Genomic DNA, 22721 nt, shown 5'->3' with positions numbered 1-22721 from the left:
GGAAAATTATGCTTTGCCCCTCTCCCCGGACAAAAAACAAAATATATTTAGTCGTTTCAGAAAATCATAAATCAATATATGATAAAATCTAATTTGACATCTCAAAATTTTATAATTTAATTTTGGCCCCTTTAAAAAATATTAAATTTATCCCTGATTAGAAATATGTTGATAAGCCTCAACTACCGATTCTCATTTGTTATCCCGAATGGTTGCCATAGAACCCACTGTTTATATTTCGTATTAAATCTGGGTATTATTATCTAAATCAAAATCAATTAAATCATATAGTATATTTAAGTACACAAAATATATGCATTCAATAATAATAAACTTTTTAAAATGAATTTAAACCCAAACAAGAGTTCATTAATTACAAAAGTGAAGTGGTTTCGAATATCCATTATCTGAATTCGAATCTACTATACGAAAAAGTAAAGTAAATCATGATATTATCTAAACCTTGGATCCCTCGTATAAGCTCCCTTGGGCATGATGCTTTGTTACTTCCACTCATTTCGACACATACCAAGGTTTTACCCATGCATTTTTTAACTCTTGTATCATGTCAAATTCTATATGGTTTTATATAAATTTTGATAAATTTTATATAGTTTTGCCAAAAAAAATTAATATTGTGTATTGTATTGTGTAATATTTAAGATGGATTTCAACATGGACATTTCGATATTCATTATCGAATTTTGTTTTATTTTCTAATTAGTTGGTGTCGGAAATTTAATCATGTCATTAAAATTTTGTTTTATTTATGCGACGTGAATTACCATAAGACCTGATAATGAGTTGGGTCACTTACTCTGGTTTTTCTGAATAATGAAAGAGTTTGGACAAAAAATAATACTCATTTTCTAAACGGGTCGAGCCTCAAGTAGGATTTTTTAGCCTAGCCTAACTTGACCCGAATACACGCCTATACTTTCTCTTTCTTTTTTCTCCGTCGAATCAACCCTATTCTCCATAAAACCAATTTCTAAATCCTTAACAAGTAACAACCCTAATTTTTAACAGCCTAGAAAATGAAACTAAAATTTTGTTTTGGCTCAACCCGAACCCAACCCGACATATAATCAAGTCTAACCATCATCATCTTTAGTAATTGTTTGTACATCTTATGATATTATGCTCCCAAAGAGAGAACGCAAATTCAAATATTAGAGACGACAATATTAGGAGAGACCGTCATGAACCTAGAATATAAACCGTAAAATGAACGTGAAGAATAAAAAAGAAAATCCTATAAAATTGTTAAGTGAAATAATTATATAATTAAATTATTCAAAACAAATATATATTATTTAATTATTTTTTCTATAATATTATTTAATTATGTCTACTAACTTTAAATTAAATTTATCCATTATCATTTAATTATCTTTACCAGCTTTAAATTTCTGGTTGAGTGAGTCAGTGTCATGACTTAACCGAACACAAACTTAATTGGAAAAATAATTGAAATACCCTTCTATATACAATTTTTTTAAAACATATACATATATATATATTAATTATCTCTGTTAACTTTAAATCCATGAGTAAGTTAGTGTTATGAGTTAACCGAACTCGATTAGAGAAATAATTAAAATACCATTTTATATAAAAAAATCAAATTTACCACTTAAGCTTTATTTTGATTTTAATATAATTTTTAAATAAATTTACAACAAAAAATTTTCCACCCACATCGTTATATTTTTACTGCCAGGATGTTATTATTTTTTATACGCAGTAATTTTACACCCTTTTATATATTTTTGTACAATTAATATTTTAATGATCTAACTATTGAATTTATAATATAATTATACTTGTCATGCATGTAAATTTTCGAACCGATTCGATATCTCCATCATACATATCTAAAATATTGTATATATTAATATTTATTGAATGGTTAAAGGTTTTTATATAAAATAAATAATTAAAAAATTAATTTATGTTAAATTTGATGTGCATGATCTATAATGATAATGTTAAAGAGGTACACAGGAGTCTTGGCCCCTCTAAAATAAAAAATTATTATTTGGATTTAGATGGGCAGTGGGTTGTAATGCAGTACGTTTAGCTTATTTTTTGTCTAATGCTATAATATCATCTAATCTCACCGTCACCGCTGTTTTTACACTAACTGTAGATAAACGCACTGCCTATCCAGACCCACCCTAAGTTAATTTAATGGTAAAAATACACTATGGTTCTTAAAGATGAAAAATTTTGTAATGGCGTAAATTCAATGTTATCGGAACAGTGGTTTCGTAACCACAAATCCGATTTAAAGAGAAATTTATTTCAATATTTTTGCTTGAAAATTTATATGATAGGAAAATCGTATGAAAATATTGATAGGAAAATTTTATCAATTTAGTGATTAATTAGAAAAAGAAATTATTGAAGAAATTGGGTAAAATAAGGTATCGGGACCTCTATCTCGTAAAACCGAGTCAAAAATAATTTTATAAATATTTATGAAATGTTATTAATGTGGTATTAAAATTTCGTTAGGAAATTTTAATGTTTGGGTAGTCAATTAAATGAAAAGGACTGAATTGTAATAGGTGTAAAAGTTGCTAGAGTGATTAAATAGCTTATAAGTCTAATGAGAAAGGATATAAAAGGCAATTAGACCCAAAAGTTATTTGGGCTGGACGGCAAGGGTATGAAATCAGCAGAAAAATTGATAAATTAAGGGTAAAATTGTAATGTTGCAAAATTAACTAAATAAAACTAGGACTAAATAGGAAATATCTAGATTTCTCTTCATTTCTCTTCAATTCCAGCAGCTAAAAACGCCATAGGAGGGTTCTCTAAGCTGGTATTTCAAAATTTTTGCACCAAGTGAGTTAATCCTTGCCTTTTTCTTGTAATTTTTGTGTTTCTAAGACTTTTACAACTAGATCCTACTATTAAATTCATTAGTTTTTTATTTCATGGATGAAATTTAAAGTCACCATGGTTGATTTCTGTAAGTTTATGATGAAATAGAGTGAAATTAAAGCTTTAATTTGTTTATGAGATGATTTTATTAGGCAATTTCAATGGAAATTGATTTTTGGGACCTAATTGTGAAAATATTTGGAATTAAAGTCTATTGCTGAAATTCTGATTCCTAAAGGTTGTAAACTAGTTTAAGGTGATAGAATAAAATGTTAATTGAGAAAAATCAGCTCAATTGAGAGGCTAATTGAGTAGGGACGAAATTATCATTTATTAAAAACTTAGGGGAAAAATGGTAATAAACAGCTTGCACTAAAACAGTTTGGACAGCAGCAGTAGACTAACTTTGAAAAATCACCAAAAATTGTAGGAATCGAATTAGAAGATGAACAAAATATGGAATTAAAGCTTATTGAGTCTAGTTTCTCATATAAGAAATATTGTAAGCAATGGATTTGTAAATTTTGAGATATAATGAATTTTGTGAGACAAGGTCAGAATGAATTCGGGTTCCCCTGTTCTGACTTTGAAAATTTATAAAAAATTGAATAAAAATAATTAGGGACTTAAATTTATATGTATAGAATTCTGAATGAGTCTATTTTTAATAGAAACAAACAAGAACATCATTTGAATTCTGTATAAAGAGATAATTTATTTTTAGTGAAGAAGGGTCAGAACTGTTAGACAACAGAACAGGGGTGACTTTGAAGAATAAAATGTACTGATTGGCTAAACCAAAAATTCTGAAAATTTTATGGTAAAAATATATATGAGTCTAGTTTCAGGGAAAATTAACAGATCTTAATTTGGAGTTCCGTAGCTCAAGTTATAAATAATTTAGTGACTATGACTCAAGTAGACAGCTTTGAATGAACTATAAATAATAGTTGAATTATAAAGAATGTTGCATATGAACATGAAATGTATTAAATTGATAATTAAATTTATTTATTTAGATCCAGAAGATTCAAATACGAAGCTAGATCGAGGAAAGGAAAAAGTTCGGGATTAATAGATTTTTACTGTTTACAAACAAGTATCAAGGTAAGTTCGTGTAACTTGAATTATATTCTGAAATGCTTGAGATTGTGTGTTATTGATGAGAATATGATTTGAGTGTTCATTGTATGAAAATTAATGAAACATTGATATATTTGATAAAATGGGAAGAAATCCCGGTTGAATGAAAGGAAAATTCGATGGATCTCTGAAAAGGAATTGACGGTAAAAAGGATCTAGCCCGGACGGGTGATCCTATCCTGATATAGTCCTCCCGAAGAATATGTGTAAAATGGATTTAGCCCGGACGGGTAATCTGAATTAGGGTCTGAATTTAGCTTGGACTGGTAATTCAGATCCAAGCTCATTAGAGTAATTGTCGTTGCAGGGGATTTAGCCTGGACTGGTAATCCCGCTGCAAGGTTGAGGTTCGCGGGAGTGTGCTATCTGAAATGGAAATGTGCGCACATGAATATGAATTGACGGACCCGGAATTGTACACTAAAAGTGTACGTCTGAAAATCCATCGAAATTTCGATAAATTCAACGGGATAAATATGAAAAATAACAAGGAAATGGAAATCATGGTATTGACGAGCTCATCAATCATGGTATATATATTATTGATACATGAAAATTATTGTACTAACTTGAATGTTGAGTTTGTGCATGTTAGGGTAATAATGCATTGAATGGATATATGAATGTTTATTATATTGTATTGAAAATATTAGGTAAGTATAATTCTTATTACATGAGCTTACTAAGCACAAAGTGCTTACCCTGTTTCCTTTTTCCCTGTTTTGTAGTGTTAAGAGCTCGGAGGTCGGATTTGGTCGGAGACACATCACACTGTCAACCTCAGGATTTCAGTATATAAAGAAACTTTATTTTGGAAATCAATGGCATGTATAAGCTAACAAAGTAAATGTTAACGTGAAATGAATGTAAAGTTAGCCATTAGTATGATTAACAAACCTGGTTATAGATATGTGATGACGTTATCTTATATAAATGCATGAATCTATCATGAAAATATGTTGAATTGAAAAAAAAATTTAATTCGTAAACTCCGGTAATGCCTCGTACCCTATTTCGGCAATGAATACGGGTAGGGGTATTACAAATTTTCTATATAATCTCTTTAAAATTTTAAAATAATAAACATATATAAAGATAAAATTACAGTTTTAAACCCTTTTAAAATTGTAAAATTTAATTTTAACCCTTGAAAGATAATATAATTTTTGGGTTTTGTGCTATGATTTATATGAATAAATGTATAGAAATAATAATTAAACCCTATGATAAAAGTATTGTAATAAACAAAAAGGAGAGAAAAGCTTCATCTCTCTCTTCACCAAAGCATTGGGCTCTTCACCAACGCTTCGTTTTCATTTCATTTCCCTTTTTTTTTAAACTTTTTTTCTCTCCACTAAACTAAAAAATCTCTTTGAAATTTTATAATTCTGGGGGAAATTTTCGTAATCTAGGGTTAGGATTTTTAAATAAGAAAGAGAAAGAAAACATGACGTCTTCGGTGGATTCAAACTCACATGGAAACCTAGACGAGCAGATTTCGCAGTTGATGCAGTGCAAGCCCTTATCGGAGCAAGAGGTTTTTTTTAAATTTTTTTCAAAAAATTTCAATTCTTAATTAGTTGAAAACGGATCTGTTTGGAGGTTATAGATTTACGGCTTGACCTGGGCCTTTTGCTTTTCCCACCGATCCAATTTTTTTTTTCTTGTGTATTTTTTCCGGATATTGGATCAGATCTAGTTTATTTGCTGGAGCCTTTTTAAGGAAAAGGAAGATATGATATTTATGGATTCAAATTTTGATTTGCTTAAAAAAAAAAACTGATCCATCATGTTTGTGCATTTTATTGCTTGGTTTCATTTTCATAAACGGAAGTACATGAAATTGGAGGTTTAGTAGTAGTGATAGTAAGTTGATTTTTCTTGCTTGCTTTCATTTCCCTGGGAATATATTCGTCCTGGAAATTGGAGGTTTGGACGTTTAGTAGTAGCAATAGCCATTGACAAATTGGCTAAAGATATTGATTTTGAGATTGAGAATTGATAGCTTCAGGGAAATATTGTTAGAGTGTAGAAATGTTCTTAAATTTCTTTTTAAACTTCGCGAAGTTAGTGGTGTTTAGCCGTCTCTTTTGATGTACTTGGTTACCACAAGTTGTGCTTCTTTTTGTAAGGATTTTACACAAAAACCTTTGGTTATCTATCCCCAAAAGTACCCTAGGAGCAACAATTTGAATTGTTATAAATCTATTTATTGTTTTTAAGAGTTAAGTTGCATGTTTAGGGGCCAGGGAACTGAACTGATCTAGCAAAAGCAAACCTTTCTTGACCCACATTCTTGTTCTGCCTATGCATATACTTCGATAGGCAACGTTTTTTTTTTTTGTTTATCTTTATGTCGGATGCATTTTCAATCAAGAAAAAAAGAAAACTAATGTGTCCTTTTCAAGATCAACTTACTGTCTTTTTATAACTCTCCATGGTGATGGAAATGTAGGAAACTTCATGCTAGAGTGTAATAATGTTAGTAATGCTTGGTCTTCTTAATATATTTGGCAATGAATTGGAGTTAACAATTCAAAGTTTGCTACGAGAATTATTGGTTTTGAAGTCATTAAGACTATTTCTTTGAAATCGTCATGTTTATTTATTTTATTTTATTTTATATTTTTAAAATTTTGTAGAAATTAGCAACCTTTTTTTGCAAGGACAGGTATTTTCTTTATCCCTAAGTTTGAGTGTGCCTTGCATCTTCAAGTTGCCTAATTTTGTTTACATTCTTTATACCTGTCAATGTGATTATTTATGGCTTGCTAGGACTTATTGTTGTTCATCCCTCCTTTTAAATGATAACCAATTTTCTTTTTGATTTTTTCATAGACTTTTGAAGTTATTGTTACCTGATCTCGTTCTGGATATCTTTATGAATTAGGTTAGGGTATTATGTGATAAGGCTAAGGAGATACTGATGGATGAAAGCAATGTTCAGGTGTGCCTTATCATCCATTGCCTCTGTCAACACACTTTTATTTTGTTTCCATTAGTCCATGGTTGATAGACTGATTATGACTTGAATGTTTTTTGTGTTTGGTGCAACACAGCCTGTGAAAAGTCCTGTTACAATATGCGGTGATATTCATGGGCAATTTCATGATCTTGCAGAGCTTTTTCGAATTGGGGGGAAGGTAATTTTTCTGGTTCAGGTTGCAATTTTCTGTTCCAAATGTGATGCTGACTGTGATGAACTCTTTGAGATGCATGCAGTATTTTGTTCTCTGTCTAGTCTTCAGCAAACATTCATAAATCACACTTACAGCTATCATGCACATCCATTTATTATTCTGTGCAGTAGATTTTCATATTTGTGGGATGGGGTTAGATGGAATGTTTCATTTATTTTTTATTTGTTTATTTTTAATATTTAGTTTTTGCTGCAAATTTTCTATTCAGTGTCCAGATACAAATTACTTGTTCATGGGAGATTATGTTGATCGTGGTTACTATTCAGTTGAAACTGTAACAGTAAGTATGAGTTTCTATCTTTCATTTTCAGCTTTTTAGATGTTTCACCTGGACTGTTTTAGTTTTTCTTTTTCCTGGTTATGTTCTTTTTACTAGTAATAGTTCTTCTATATATGAAACCTGAACATTTCAACCTTTTTCCTGGTTATGTTCATATTCACCTTAATTAGTTTCAATTATGTTCAGTTGTGGTTGCAACTCATGATTTGCTTGTGATTGACTTTTGTTCAGCTCTTGGTAGCTCTCAAAGTGCGTTACCCCCAACGGATAACTATTCTGAGGGGAAATCATGAGAGCCGTCAGGTATGCTTTGTTCCTAAATGATTCTTCATGATGTATGTTTCAGTCCTGAACTTTGCTTGTTAGAGCTTACTAAGCAAGAATAATTTGTCAGTGTTCTTGTCATAAGCTGTAATGCATATAGGAAAAACATGAATTGTCATTATCATTTTTCATTTTTCTTTGCAACTTATTTATCCAGTTGATTTTTTTTTCGTTTTAATTTTCCGATAATTGGTTTATGTTGAAAATGCAGATTACTCAAGTGTATGGGTTTTATGATGAGTGCCTAAGGAAGTGAGTATCTTATAATCTCTATATAGGCTTATTGCCAATGCAGAAATGCATTCATTTTGAAAGTTTAGATTGCGGTTGGGCTTTCTTTATTTCGACTATAAACTATTATTGCTGGTGATCTTTCCTCCCTGTTCTATCTTTCCATCAATAATACAAGGGTTCTGAAGGTCATGTTTTGTTGTTCGTTTGCAGCTTTGATGCATGATCCTTTTCTGGCAAACAGATGAAACAAAGAGAATAGGTTTAGGATAGGGACAGGTTGATGTGGATTTTTTTAAATTAGTAGTTTGATTTTGATGTATGACAATGTTTCAATAGCTACCGGATTTTTCTTTTTTAACACAAACGACTTTTCACGTAAGCTTTGTTAGGGTGGCATGTCGTGTATATTTCTTGATGACACAAATGGGCAATGAACTAGTTTAAAAACAATTGCATAGTTAAAATAGCCTGGGACTACATTCTCTGTTACACTAGGGTATATATATACACTGGTCCCATTACATATGTAAATTGTTTTCTATTGACTGTTTGGATTAGTAAGCTTCTGTTTAGTTAATTTTTTTGGTCTTTCTTTGAAGATAATTTTTGCTTTTCCATCTTCAGGTACGGCAGTGCCAACGTTTGGAAGATCTTCACTGATCTGTTTGATTATTTTCCACTAACAGCATTGGTTAGTATAATTTAATTATTTACAGTTTGATGTTGTTTCGAATGACCTTTCAGTAAAGTTCTATGTTGTTGGTTGCTCAAAATTAGGATATTAGGATGTGCTTTCAGTAATTATACACTCAGTACCACGTTCATCACCGGTTGATTGTTTTACTTCCACAATGTTTTCAATGAGGTGCACAAATTTTAAACAGTGATTCTTTGTTATGCATCATTCTCGATGAAGTACCTTTGTCTGGCACGGAGGTCCAGCCCTCATCGTTTTTGTTAATGGTTCTTAGCTGCTGACTTTCTGCTGTTTTGAAGGTTGAATCTGAAATTTTCTGTCTCCATGGTGGGTTATCTCCATCCATTGAAACACTGGATAACATACGTAACTTTGACCGTGTTCAAGAAGTTCCTCATGAGGGTCCTATGTGCGATCTTTTGTGGTCTGACCCTGATGATCGGTGTGGATGGGGCATTTCACCTAGGGGTGCCGGATATACCTTTGGCCAAGTATGTATATATATATTTTTTTGCTTTCCTTTTTTTCAGTTTTTGTTCCTATATTTCTCGAAAATGGTCAAAGGTAACCTATATGTTATGTTCAGGACATATCCGAGCAATTTAACCATACAAACAGTTTGAAGCTGATTGCTAGGGCTCATCAGCTGGTCATGGAAGGATACAATTGGGGTCATGTAAGTACTTACCCTATTTAGATGCTTTGGCCAGAAAATTCGAGTTCTGATATGAGATTCGTGCAACTGATATCGTTTCTTCCACAGGAACAAAAGGTTGTTACTATATTCAGTGCGCCAAATTATTGCTATCGATGTGGAAACATGGCCTCCATCTTGGAAGTAGACGATTGCCAGGGTCATACATTCATTCAGGTGAGCTATTCTCTTTGTACTCGTGCCACTCTGCATGCAAGATCGGAGCTATTCCCATTGTGTATGTATAAACGGTTAAAGTACTATAGGGACCGGATCAAATTAGTTCCTCTATTATTAAATGGATCAATTTTGTCTCTATACTATTGAAAAGAATCAAATAAGTCCAAATTGTAATAAAGTTAGCCTTTTAACCTTATAAAAAATGTCTTAAAAATATATTTTTTCAATTGCAGTTTAATTTCAAAGAAAAGATTTTATTTACACAGTAAATGATATTTTTTAAACAATAAGTGTTAATTACAATTTGTGCTTATTTGGGTTTTTTTTTAATAGTAGAGGGACTAAATTAATCCATTTAATGGTAGGGGGACTAATTTGATTAGGTTCCTGTAATAGAGGGACCTCTCAGGTACATTACCATATATACTCTTTTACTATATACATATATAATCATTTAAGAACTATTCTGTTCATACAGTTTGAGCCGGCTCCAAGGAGAGGAGAGCCGGATGTGACCCGGAGGACACCTGACTACTTCCTATAAAAACAAACCGGCATTTAATCAACGAGTCTCCAGCGATTGGTCCCTGTCAATGGGCTTTTCCGGGCGGTTGGGTGGCAGCAAAGCCATTGTATAAGGCTGATCACACTGATGAGAATCCATGGCAGAAGAAAGGATCACCGCAAGAGCTGGTAACACAAGCATATGTACCATTTCCAGTAAACAATGAGACAATTTATTTTTTTTCCATTGATTTTTAATTTTTGTTTTTTTGAGGCTTGGGAAGATCTGTAGAAGAAAGATGCTGAGAACATTTGCCCTATAATTAATGCTTTTTTTTCGACTATTGAACAGTTCTTAATATCGGACAAGCAATTGCATTTTATCTTCTTTACTAAAAAAAAATTATTAAAATTATTATTCATTTTTAAATGTTTTTTGATTTTGCGTACAATGATTAATTTTTAATTTTTTTAGATGGAGTAAAAGTAATTTGCCTTTTAATACAAGGACTTCTATGGAATTTTAATCGGGACTCATTTACTCTTTTCAATACCCACACGCAAGGGCTTAAATGCAGCCAAAATGACAGCCAGTTTACATGCAAGAAATCCCATCATTCCGACCAAAAGTTCTTTTGGAGTCAACACAAATGGACCTTCCCCCATGCTGTATTTGATTACTAATGAAGAAACTGCTATAGCTAGTGCAAGACTTGATACCGGACCCTTAAACCGAACCGTTTCATCTTTTGGGTTGCTGCTGGATATTAATTCCGAAGCTGGTAAACCATCAACAGACCGTTGTAATAGCAACAAATAAAGAAAACCGATGATCCCACCAAGTAAGAATGCAAAAGCAGAACTTTCCCCGATCGAGAAAGATGCAAACGATGCACCGGAAAGTATAAGAACGGCATCATAAAGTAACAAAGAGAACTTCAAATCTGCATATTCCTTCATACTTTGTTCTTTAGATACCTTGTCACTCAAGGGTGAAGTTGGTTGAGAAAAGTCCTCGTTTTCTGATAACTTGGAAACGAGACAAGGTCTTAGTTCTACCATGGACTCATCACCACCCTCTCCGAGCAAGATATCGTCGACTTCAAAGTCGTATTTAGCACCAATATGTTCAAAGTTTCCCCCCGAGGAAGATCGAGATGGATTAAGGATGACCAGGCTGACACCTCCTAATCTCCATTGACCTGAGAAACAAGAAAGACGAGCATTTAAATTTTCTGATTGCACTTGCATGAATCAAGGTCTTAAAACTAAAAATTCTTATTCAACGCTAACCTGATTCAATACCGATCCAAAGAGCTTGAACTTTCCCCAATTCCGACCCCTCGAAGACAAATTCATCGATGGAACCTCTTTGGAAATGGAGAGTTTCAGGCACCACCGTGTTCTCCAATTCCATAGAATGTTCACTTAACAGATATGCCGGTATTCTCTTTAATATTGAGTCTCCTTTCTCATCAATCAAACACAAGAGTATTCCGACATTTATATTACTCAAACTCGAGCCGTACATGTTACTTGTTTGCAGCCTAACTTTGTACAAAGTCCGAGCTCCATCCAAGCCGGTTGATGGAAAGATAGTTTCTTTCAAGGCTTCGGTACAGATTTTCGGTTCCGTGGACGGAAAAAGCCGTGAAGGTTTTGCAAAACCCTGAAAATCTGGTGTAGAGATTGAGTACTACATCAAACTCTCCAATAAATCTCAATCAATTTATCTTCTTATGGTAATATTCTAAGCGCCTAAAACACACACGAGGATAGATTCACTTACACTACTATAAGATTAACTTTAGTTTTACAAATTTGCACAATTTTTTATACAATTTATATGTATTTAATTCGATCATGTTCTGTTCATGTAGATCATTCTTGTTTAACTATTTATTTTAAAAAAATTCAATGGTTAAATACATATGATAGAAATATTGAATCTGTTAGGGGAGACCAGACTCTATTCGGAGAAGTCTTTCAAGTGTTGTCTGCTTGGACCTGACAGACCCCTCAATAGGTTCAGCCGAGGTTTTTTCTCCATACTAGGTCAAGAGATCGAGATTGAGGTGGGGTTTGCAGAGCGGGAGCATCTCCTTGAGTCTGGCTGTGCCAAGTGGTAGGTGCCAGGCACCCAGGGCCTGATACAACAAGACACTGAACGAAGTTGGTAGATAAAACCCCAGCTTGACCTAAAGACAATACCGAGCTGTTTGGAGCCCCCTCAACAGATCAAATAGGAATTTTTTTCTCCCGATTACATCTATAGAACAGGCTTGAGGTGGGGTTCACAGAGCGAGAGGGTCTCATCAAATCAAGTCATGTCAAGTGGTAGGTGACCTGTCACGCAAGGCCGATACCACGAGGTGCTCCGGTTCTCAATGAAGATGATAGATAAAACCTCAACTCAACTCGAAGATAATACTAACATGTTAAGGAATTTTAAATCAACAACACTTTGAAAACTTCTTCGAAAAAATTTCGGACTCTTCGCAACAGAATCAATATAAAAGTTTAAGTACATGGAGAGTGAAATTATATGGCTAAAGCTAAAAGCTGTTTTGTTAATCCTATACAAACTTATATATATATATATAAAGAGCAGATAAGTTAAAAGAAAGTACCTTGAAAATCAGACTTCTTGTAAGAAGAGATGAACCCAAAGCGAAAACGAGCAGCAGCTTGCAAGTGAAACAATCTTCTTGAATGAATTATTGGTGTAATTCTAAAGGGATTCTTTTGATTCGTTGCAGAGATTGTGTGAGTTACGGAAACCGACTCCATGGCCATTACAAGCGTGTCTCCCCCTCTCCCCAACTTTCTTCCCAAACCAGAAAATTTTATCAGCACATCGTATCGACCGTGGGCCTCTTGCGGTTAGATTGGGCATGATTTGAACTAGGCCTAACTCCAATAATCATCAGCCACCATGATTTTCCTTTGCAAGCCCGATTTGGATTTCGCAATTTCCAGCCCTATTTTACGCAAAGCTCGATCCTTATCAATGTTTTTTTAACTGAATCCATGGTTGGATGGGTCGGGTTATTGACTTTCGGTTAAATTGATTCTTCTAATTTAATTAAATAAATTATTATAAATTAAGAAAATAGGTTAAATTAGTTTGTATAGATTCGTGAGTGAATTGGTTGAATATCTTTCTCTCGACCATTATGTCGACTGATTTTTGATCTAGTTGGTCTCGACCATTACATCGATTGACTTTTAATTTGGTTGGTCTAATTTGATTCTATAATTTTTAAACTTCAAAACATTTTAATTCAGTTTTTGAAGTCTTCTAAAGTTTTATTAATTTACGATTTGGTCACTAAACTTAAAATTTTGATACTCAATATCATTAAATTATTAGTAATTTTATGTTTTGATCACTTAATTTTAAAAAAAATTATAAAATAATCACTGAATTATTCATAACTTTCATTCAAGTTATAAAACTATTTAAATATTTTTATTTAAATATTGGGTCATCAAGTTTTATTTTATTTTTATAAAAACAAGTCTGGTTTGTGAGCTTCAAGTGACGATTTGATGGTAAATGTTGGAGATTGGAGAAAAAAGTTATTTGTATTTTGGGTCGTAGAATCATACTGTTTAAAGTTATTTCATAAAAGAAAATTTAATTGTAGAAGAGAACGGGAATGACAATTTTCGATTAGTTTAGACAATATGAACATATAAAGTAATGCAACAATAATTTTAACATTCTAACGACTTAAATGCAAACTTTCGAATAATTTAATTACCATTTTATAACTTTATGAAGTTAAATAACTAGAACGTAAATTTACGAATAGTTAGTGACTTTATTTACTGTTTACCCTTATTTTATTTATATCAAACTATTTAAATTTATTAAAAAAGTTAGTAACATAATCAAATTTCTATAAATACTGGTTTCGCAATTCTCCTCGCCGTTTCTTTAATTTTTTTTAGCTTTCTCTTAAATTCAAAACCATATTTCTTTAAATTTATAGGTTCCTGAATCCGGTTTTGCTTACGGGATTTTCAACCCTTCGTCGCTTAAATTTGATATTTTGCTTCTGGGTATTGCTCGTTTCTGTTAAATTCAGAGGCTTTTTGGGTTTTTTTTTTAGAATATTAATCATATAAAAACGTTTCTCTTTGGGTGTTTTCATCGAACAGGTGGTGAGAAATTGCTTGTACAAGCTTCACCATTCTCTTTGATTGATTAGGTATTTCAAATTTTGCTTTAATCTTTATGATTTTTAGTGTTTATAAGTTAGTCATCAATTGCCTGTTGTATACTTTATTGTTCGTGTAAACTGTTTATAATTTGATATTCAAGTGGTTTCCCATAATTATTTGCCTCAATCAATTAGACAATTTGCATTGAAGAATGCAGTTTTGGTGCTTTTTTAATCATTGGAAATGCCTGATATTGTTGTGGAACTATGATCAGAAAAATTAGAATTTTTTATTTGATTTTATGTTTGTAATCTGGTAACTAATTCATAGTTTCTCATAGAGAGGCTTATTTTTGTTGAGTAGTATCCGATATGGAATGTTTATTTTGCATTTCAGCTGATATAATTAATCCTAGTTTGGTTGTTTTAGGGTTTGTTTGTCTATGTAAAGTCTCTAGATAGGCGGTTAAAGTACCATGGTAGCCTACAATCAGATTGCATTTTGCCCTGTTTACTCAAGAAATTAGCAAATTACTCCTGTACATTAGACTAAAGAGCAAACTGATCATTTCTATTAAAAATTTCATTTATTTCTACTGTTAAAAGCTAGCATGCCACATGTAACTCATTCTAACTTACAAGTACTAGTTTTTAACAGTAGAATGAAAGGAATTTTTAACAAAAGTATCAGTTTGCTTTTTTATCTAGCGTACAAGGATTAATTTTCTCATTTTTTGACTATGGGGCAAAATGTAATCTGACTGATAGTACTAGGGCTGGTACTTTTACCCTAGATAGGCTTATGCCATAGACAAACCCAAGATATAAAACTCAGGTTTAAGACTCGAGTCAAGGGTCGGAGCAGTTTCTGTTTCTTGATTTAAAGATGATACTAAAATGGATGATTAATGACCTTCATTGGCGAAGGAAGCAAATGGACTTACAGAAATTTTTGTCTGTCATTTCAGATTTGTAGTATCTTTTTGAAAAGTGAAGGAATGCGGTCTATGATTTTAAGAATTGTTCAAAATCCATTGTTTTAATTTATAGAACTTCCCAAATGATATTGGTTTTGGAGTTGCATGATTAGCTCAGCCATAGTTTGTTATGATTGTATGATATATAAACTACAGGGATTTGTGTTTTGAGGTATTGCATTAGTTTCAAGATTGATGATGGACTTGAAATATGTTAAATCTTTCATATTTCCTATATGTCATTTCATTTAGCAGGCATGGATGAGCAATTCATTCTTAGAGTTCCACCTTCTGTCGCTGAACGCATAAATCGTCTTTTAAGTGAAAACGCTTCATCTTCCGAGGACAAATCACTGGATTTGGAATTTTCTGGTGAGAATTTCACTCAATTTTACATACAAATGTCTGATTAACTGTTGCTGTTGTCTATGTCATAACATTTTATTTTCTTTCTGAACTTATACCAAGTTTGCCGTGAAACTCATTGCTAAGAAGCTTGTGATTCCTATAGTTTAATTTAGCTAAACATCTATGTGGGTAGATAACTTGTACTTATACTGCTACCATAATCTCTATTTGGGTTTCTTTTTTACTTATATATTAACTGAACCATAAACAACCCCATTGTCTCGTAGTGGCCTAAAGAGTGTATTCCTCACACAAACTTATTACTTTCCTTGGAGAAAATAGGAAAACAGTTGATATTGTTTAGGGGTTATAGGCAGTGGCGAAGCTGTTGGGGGGGGGGGGGCGGGGAGGCAGGGCAGGGGCCTTGGCTTTCTTGGTTAAATGGGAAATTTTCCATTTAGCCCCTTCCAAGATATAAATCTTTCAAATTAAGTCTTCTAGCTTTTGAATAAATGAAAATTTTGCATTTTTGGCCCCTCCAAAAAAAAAAAATGAACAATGTAATTTAAGCATTTTAACACAATTTTTAACTTTGGCCTCTCCAAAATTTTATAATTTTATCTCAGCCCCCTCAAATAAAATTTCTGAGTTTGCCTCTGATTACACTTTAGGGCTTAGTCTTTATCTTGTAAGATTAAGATGCATTAAGTGATGAATGCTTCCAAGAAGTAAAGACTCTGCATCTATTATATTTGTGAACATTAAGCTTCTCTATACTTTGCAGAGGATGGACGGACCGGCACATTTGTCATTGGCAATGATCGTTTCCCTGCATCTGTCCTTGATCTACCTTGTGTTGTTGAGTCATACAAAACTTACGACGATAGTGCATTGGTTAAAACAGCTGATGTCGGTCAAGTATGGTACTCGATATTATTATTTATTTTTACACAATAATGCATGGTTGCTTTACTTCCAATACGATCATATTAACTGTTGTCATTGTTATAGATGATTTTGGTCAGAGAGTCTGGAGAAGCTTCTCCAGATGTGGTGGAATACAGACACGGTCTAACTCCTCCATTGAGGGATGCTCGGAAGCGAAGATTTCGAAGGGAGCCAGATCTAAATGTATCGATATACTTGCTTTTTTCACACAATCTTTTTGTATATGGGTGTGTGTGGGATTAGGAGTGTCCGATACATTGGTTTTCCACTTATCTGAAGAGTCCTCAGAGAGTCATATCTTGGTACATATGGCCAAATATACATAGAGAGTCATATCTCGGTACATACGTCCAAATATGCATAGGACACCGGTGCTTCAATCAAAATGAAGATTTAGAGCAACATAGGTGGAAGTTTTAAAATATAGACATAACTTTTCGTATTATGACTATATATGATAATTTCAATGATTCATTATTCATGTAATTCTTAAAGGGGGAACTGTCAAATGTAAAAGGAGCTACATCCGAATCTCTTATGTGTAGCCACCATATTTTTGCTAAGAACTAAGAAGTGACTAAGCTTTGAGCTCGTCTATCTTGTTTGTGCCGAGTGACTTGGTTTCTGTGTAGCTGTTTCTTTGTTTTTCGTTTAGTAGTTTACTGATGCCGATTATGTTATTTTTGCAGCCAGAGCTCGTACAACGTGTTGAAAAAGATTTGGTGAACATCATGTCTGGAGGAACAGTTGAAAATCTCGATATCCTTGATATGAATTTCAGTATTGTTTCTTTAGTTATTATCTTTGGCAACTGCTGGTGAAAGTATCATGGAGGTCCCTGTAGTAGGAGTCAGATTGTATTTTACCTTATTTACTAAAAAAATGAACAAAGTAGTCATTGTACGTTAAATCAAAGAGCAAACTAGTCTTTTTAGTTAAAATTTTCAGCCATTTTTAATGTTAAAAACTAGCGTGGTTGATGGAATAATCAGACAGCTCCGCATGGTATCCAGTTTCTAACTGTAGAAATAGATAAAAATTTTAACAAAAGGATCAATTTGTTCTTTGATTTAATGTACAGGACTAATTTGCTCATTCTTTTAGTAGAGGGGGCAAAATGCAATCTGACTCTTAATATAAGGGCCTCCATGGTACTTTTACTGGCAACTGCTGCATTTTTTAAGTCTTGAATTTGTCGCAAATTTTATAATTTGGTCCGGTCATTACTAAAATGTTTCCACAAATCATTTTCCTTGGTAGCTATCTTGACTTCTTGATTGTATGATTTGTCTTTTTGATATGGTTGTTTTTATACCTTAATCATGGTTTACATGCTGATGTCAATGGACAAGGTGATGCGGGTGATGAGAACGCTCGTAATGCGAATAAGAAAGCTCCGCCTGCAGCTGCTGCAAAGCCTGAAGTTCCCGATACAGGAGGCAATGCCGGGGAACCTGATGGATCCGATTCTGATGACTCTGATGATTCAATGTGACGTCAAGTTGCATTAATGGTGTATGTGATGACCACCATGGCATCGGCTTTTCTGATATGCTTTCAAAGATTGTCGACAGCTTCAGAAATTCATCAGGTTTTAATGATCGGAGAACCTGTATATACGCGGTCGTAATGTTTTTGCCTCTTCTTTTCAAAATGTTCACTGGACTTGCTTATTGAACCGCAAAGAGCTACAGCATATGCAATGTGTACTACTATTTTTGCTTAATGGTCCACTGATACTGTTTTGGGTTTATTTATATTGATCAAATTCTACTATTAGTCCCTGTATTCCGAGTAAGTTATAGATTTGGTCTTTACACTGTATTTTGATTTGATCAATTTTAATTTCTATATATTTTAAATTGACTTTTTAAATTTCAAAACTTCAGTTTTGACTTATTTATAATAGTTAAATTTATTTAATTAACTTTTGTTATTATACTATATATAAAGTTACAGATTTAGTCTATATTTTTAAATTAAAAAAATTAAGCTACATGTGACAACGGGTTAAATCTTTAATTGGTTATTTTGTGGGTAATACTAGAAATAAGAAATAGCAAGTTAATATAATATTATATCGTAAAATATGTTTTAAAATAAAAGAATTTATCTTGATGAATTTAATGGCTATTGTTTTGTTAGATTAAAATTTTAAAATTCGGAAAATATAAGGATTAAATTTTACTAAATTGTAGTTAGTGACGGAATCCACATAATTGTGTTCGAATTGTTTCAACTAAATTTGGTCTTTAAGCTTTAAAAGAAGTCAAATCGTTTTTTTAAAATGAGAATATTGGATAAAAACATTATCTTTTTAATAGTGTTGGTGTGACAATCCGTATAGCAATGTACATACTAACATGATACTATTCGTCTTAGTCACAAAAACAAAAAAATTAAAAGTTATAAAAATATTCAAAAAATAAAATAAAAAAACTCAAAATAAGATAAAAACTTTATAAAAATAGCATGAAGTACACGTGGATTGTCACGTGGGTTATCATATTTAAAATTTTAACATTTTACCTCGGGGGTTGAATTTTTTTCTAGTGGTCGAGATTGAGTTATATATTTGTATGAAAGCTAGAATGCAATTTCACCATTTATTGACATATATCTTTATTGTTTTAAGAATAATTAAATTAATATTTTATCATTTTGGGAGGGTTAAACTACAATTGTACCATTTATGGACTTAAATTTTATAAAATTTGAAGGACTACCCCCTTCTATTCACCCCTGTTTTAGGCAGTCTTTCTATTAAAAAGCAACAAACCGACTCTTTCCGAGAAAACTAACAGTTAAAGTTTAATTCTTTTTGAAAAGTTGGGACTAAATTGATAAAAAAATATAAATATTGAGAGCTAAATTTAAAATTATCCCATTTAAAAACATGAAATGTACTGGAGGCAGTGGTGGTAAAAGGGAAAAAGGCCAAAGACAGCTAATAATGTGATTGGAAAAATGCTGGAAAAATCATGCAATTCCATGTGCTTATGTATGCATTTGGATCATATTATAATTATATAATATAAATGAGAGATCTGAAAATTCCCTGTCTAAATTTCTATAGATCCAGTACGGTACAGGACAGAACATAGTTGAATAATTAGGTAAATTGCACTCATGGTCACTTAACTATTAGTAATTTTATAATTTAGTCATTTAATTATTCAAAATCGATATTTTAAATCACTTTTTCGTTAACTTGCCAACGGATGTTAACATGGGTCGTTAAGTAGTTATTAACAAAAAAAAAATGGAAAAAGAACTTGGATTTTAGGTATTCTTTTAGAATTTTTAATATTTTTTGCATAATGGTAATTTTTGAAAAAAAAATTCAAATTTTTAGATTTTTTAGAACTTCCTAATAATTTTAGTTTTTTTTTTAGATTTATTATAAAATATTCTAGAAGTACTATTTCAGGGACCAAATTAGCTATTAAGCCTATGAGTAAATGGGTCATGCGATTAGTTGTTAGTGATCATTTTGTAGCATTTCACAATTGATTGACCAAAACAAAAATTTACAAACAATTAAGTGACTAACGATGTAATTTTGTGTAAATATATTTGAGTAATAGTGACTTAACGACCCACTTTAATGTCAATTAGTAAGTTAATGAAAACCTAAATGATCTGTTTCAAATAATTGAGTGACCAAATTATAACTTTTTATAATTTAATGATTAAAATATAAATTTACTGATAATTGAGTGACCATGAGTATGATTTACCCAAAACACCATTTGTACTAGTCAATTAATGAAAATATAAAGAGAAACAACTGTACCTTCCTCATTTTCCTTATCTTTTTGTTATTTTATCATATTAAATCCAGCTAAAAAATAGATAAAATAATTCGAATATGAAAGGTAGGTTATACTTGTAGTCATCCAGTTATTAATAATTTTTTGTCATCTAATTATGAGAAGTTACAAAATCATCACTCAATTATCTGATTTTTTCGTTTTTGGTCAACATCGGTTAAATGATTGACAAAAAAAAAAGTGACAACTTTTAAAATTGGCATAATAGCAACTTTAACCTTCAATATTTATGCATTGTGTTATAGTCTTGATTCTAAAAAAATCAATTCTTGACGTTTACACATCTTGTAATTTTATATCTCTCTTTTTTTTTTTCAATTTTGCTTTTCTTTGTGACACTTTTACTTAAAAGTTAAAAAAAAATCTATCAATTAAATTTAATCGAAAATATACCAAAAATAAAAACACTCGGAAATCTAAGATAATAATTTTTATTTTAGAAATAATGTTTATTAAGTTTTTTAATATTTTATTTTTGGATATTATTATTTTATTTAATATTGTTGAAATAACAATTTCATTGAGATTAAAAATATAATAATAAAAGTAACGTTTAGTTCTTGAACTTGTCAATTTTTCTCAATTTAATCTCTACATATCTTTTGATTTATATTAGTCATATAATTTGATAATTTTTTTTTCTGTTTTGGTCCATGTGATAACGTAACATTTAGATATTGTCTCGTGTCATCATCTAAAACTTGTATATTTTTCTTATAAAAAAATATATAATGATGTGACATTCTAAATTAAACATTGCCGTATCTTAAATCAATAATTTAATGGCATAATATTAAATTTAACCCATAACATTTATTCATTTTGGCCCTCATTCTTTTTTCTGATCACTTTGGCTCTCAATCTTCAAAATTTTGTCAAATTGCTTTCTTTTGGACGAAAAATTTGATAGAACTGTTAAAATTGTTTGTTATTGCCTCCTTTATGATGTGATACTTTTTATTAATGTGCTTCGTCCTTTTGCGGTTTCTAGTTTCCTCGATATTAACTATTGCCGCATTGTTATCACAATACAATGTGATTTTTTTCCGCATCAGGAATAACATCAAGATGCGTAGGAACTTTCAAAGCCATATTGCTTTTTTTGTTGTCTCAGAAGCAACCACACATTCTACTTTTATAGAAAGCATGATACAGAGGGCTAAGTTCCCTCCTTTGAATTGGTCATTGCATAATGTTTTAAAAGCTTGTGATAATGCTATCTTTTTGTTCTTTCGATCCCTTATGATCCTTTTATCTAGAACAAATTTAGTTTCTCTCAAGTGTTTTGTACTAAACTATTGAGTTAACTACAGTTTAACCGATACCCCTGCACGATTTTTGATTAGTAGAATGTCATCGACATATAGAACAATAAACACCACCTTTCTATCCCCAATACATTTATAAATGCAAGGACAATTAATTACGACTTTAATAATTTTCATCAAATTTACATAAATATCAATTTGGTCATGGTTTAACAAATTTAACCCGCAATATTTGTGTAAATGTTGATATCAAATGTATTGAAATTTTTCGAATAAAGATCAAATTAATAAAATATATAAATATCGGTGGCTAAATTTATTATTATATTATTGATGAAACTATGATCAATTGTCGTTAATTGTTTACTTTTAAAATTGATAAAGATTAAATTACGTCAACTATTTTTGAGAGAGACTAATTTATTCGATATCAAAATTAATAGAAACCGAATAATTTTTTTACCAATAATTATATTAATACCGAAATTCATTGTAGAATTTCCTCATCCTATGTGGTAGAATGTTGGGATACTTACTAATTTAATGACATTTGTTGAAGTTGTCACAGTCACACCGTCTTTCATTTCACCTCAGTCTGGTATTTCATCAAACACGTGGTGCGTTGTAAAAGTTTGCATCATTTGGTGTCATCCGGCAGACAGACAAACCAAGAAATCCAGCAAGCAAAAGTAAATGCCAAACCAAACGTCAACATAATCAGACGCTGACTATTTTGTTTCTCTTCTTTTTAGTACCTTTTTTACAGCGTCTTGGTACGGAGATTGGGCGGTCCCTAGCAGCACTATCACCACACAACGCACCTCACACCTTTAATTTTAAATTCATTCACAGCTTGTGGGGTTATTTGACCAAATCAAGAATTCTTTTGATACTTTTAAAGAGTTTGACTAAAAGAAATAAATTTGGATAAAAATATTTTATTTAATTAAAAATAATTTAGATTTTGGGTTTGTTTTTTTTATTTTTCATAATTATATAATTTAGGTAGTTTTTCGATGCAGTTAGGAAA

The 22721-nt window shown here is 31.6% G+C and overlaps 3 protein-coding genes across 5 annotated transcripts; 2 read left to right on the top strand and 1 right to left on the bottom strand.

Annotated features, from left to right (window-relative positions):
- The first annotated feature begins 5222 nt into the window (after nt 1–5222).
- Nucleotides 5223–10492, top strand: LOC107938380 (serine/threonine-protein phosphatase PP2A-2 catalytic subunit). 2 transcript variants are annotated; one of them, XM_016871505.2, is made up of 11 exons: nt 5223–5572; nt 6926–6982; nt 7095–7178; nt 7444–7515; nt 7747–7818; nt 8051–8091; nt 8698–8764; nt 9070–9261; nt 9357–9446; nt 9534–9641; nt 10123–10492. In XM_016871505.2, exons 1-11 carry the CDS (start codon nt 5483–5485, stop codon nt 10186–10188), a joined length of 939 nt encoding a protein of 312 aa, XP_016726994.1. In that variant the 5' UTR covers nt 5223–5482; the 3' UTR covers nt 10189–10492. The 2 variants fall into 2 exon arrangements, 1 of the variants encoding a protein (XP_016726994.1); XR_001694879.2 differs by lacking the exons at nt 9357–9446; nt 9534–9641; nt 10123–10492 and adding an exon at nt 8851–8938 and having other exon boundaries at nt 5254–5572; nt 9070–9262.
- Nucleotides 10493–10551: 59 nt separating this feature from the next.
- On the bottom strand, nt 10552–13133 carry LOC107938379 (uncharacterized). Its single transcript, XM_016871504.2, has 3 exons — nt 12779–13133; nt 11442–11825; nt 10552–11350 (listed from the first exon to the last, which is right to left on the bottom strand). Exons 1-3 carry the CDS (start codon nt 12942–12944, stop codon nt 10683–10685), a joined length of 1218 nt encoding a protein of 405 aa, XP_016726993.1. The 5' UTR covers nt 12945–13133; the 3' UTR covers nt 10552–10682.
- Nucleotides 13134–14043: 910 nt separating this feature from the next.
- On the top strand, nt 14044–18343 carry LOC107938391 (transcription initiation factor TFIID subunit 7). Of its 2 annotated transcripts, none has more exons than XM_016871527.2 (7): nt 14044–14216; nt 14316–14365; nt 15550–15666; nt 16427–16560; nt 16654–16773; nt 17280–17349; nt 17922–18343. In XM_016871527.2, the coding sequence occupies exons 3-7, from the start codon at nt 15552–15554 to the stop codon at nt 18083–18085; spliced, it is 603 nt and encodes a 200-aa protein (XP_016727016.1). In that variant the 5' UTR covers nt 14044–14216; nt 14316–14365; nt 15550–15551; the 3' UTR covers nt 18086–18343. The 2 variants fall into 2 exon arrangements, with proteins under 2 accessions (XP_016727016.1, XP_016727017.1); XM_016871528.2 differs by having other exon boundaries at nt 14057–14216; nt 15547–15666.
- Nucleotides 18344–22721: the final 4378 nt, after the last annotated feature.

This window comes from Gossypium hirsutum, chromosome A08 (genome assembly GCF_007990345.1).
Source record: "Gossypium hirsutum isolate 1008001.06 chromosome A08, Gossypium_hirsutum_v2.1, whole genome shotgun sequence".
NCBI classification, from domain to species: domain Eukaryota; kingdom Viridiplantae; phylum Streptophyta; class Magnoliopsida; order Malvales; family Malvaceae; genus Gossypium; species Gossypium hirsutum.
The sequence above is the reverse complement of the archived record's forward strand: the minus strand, read 5'-3'. Positions and strand labels throughout refer to the sequence as shown.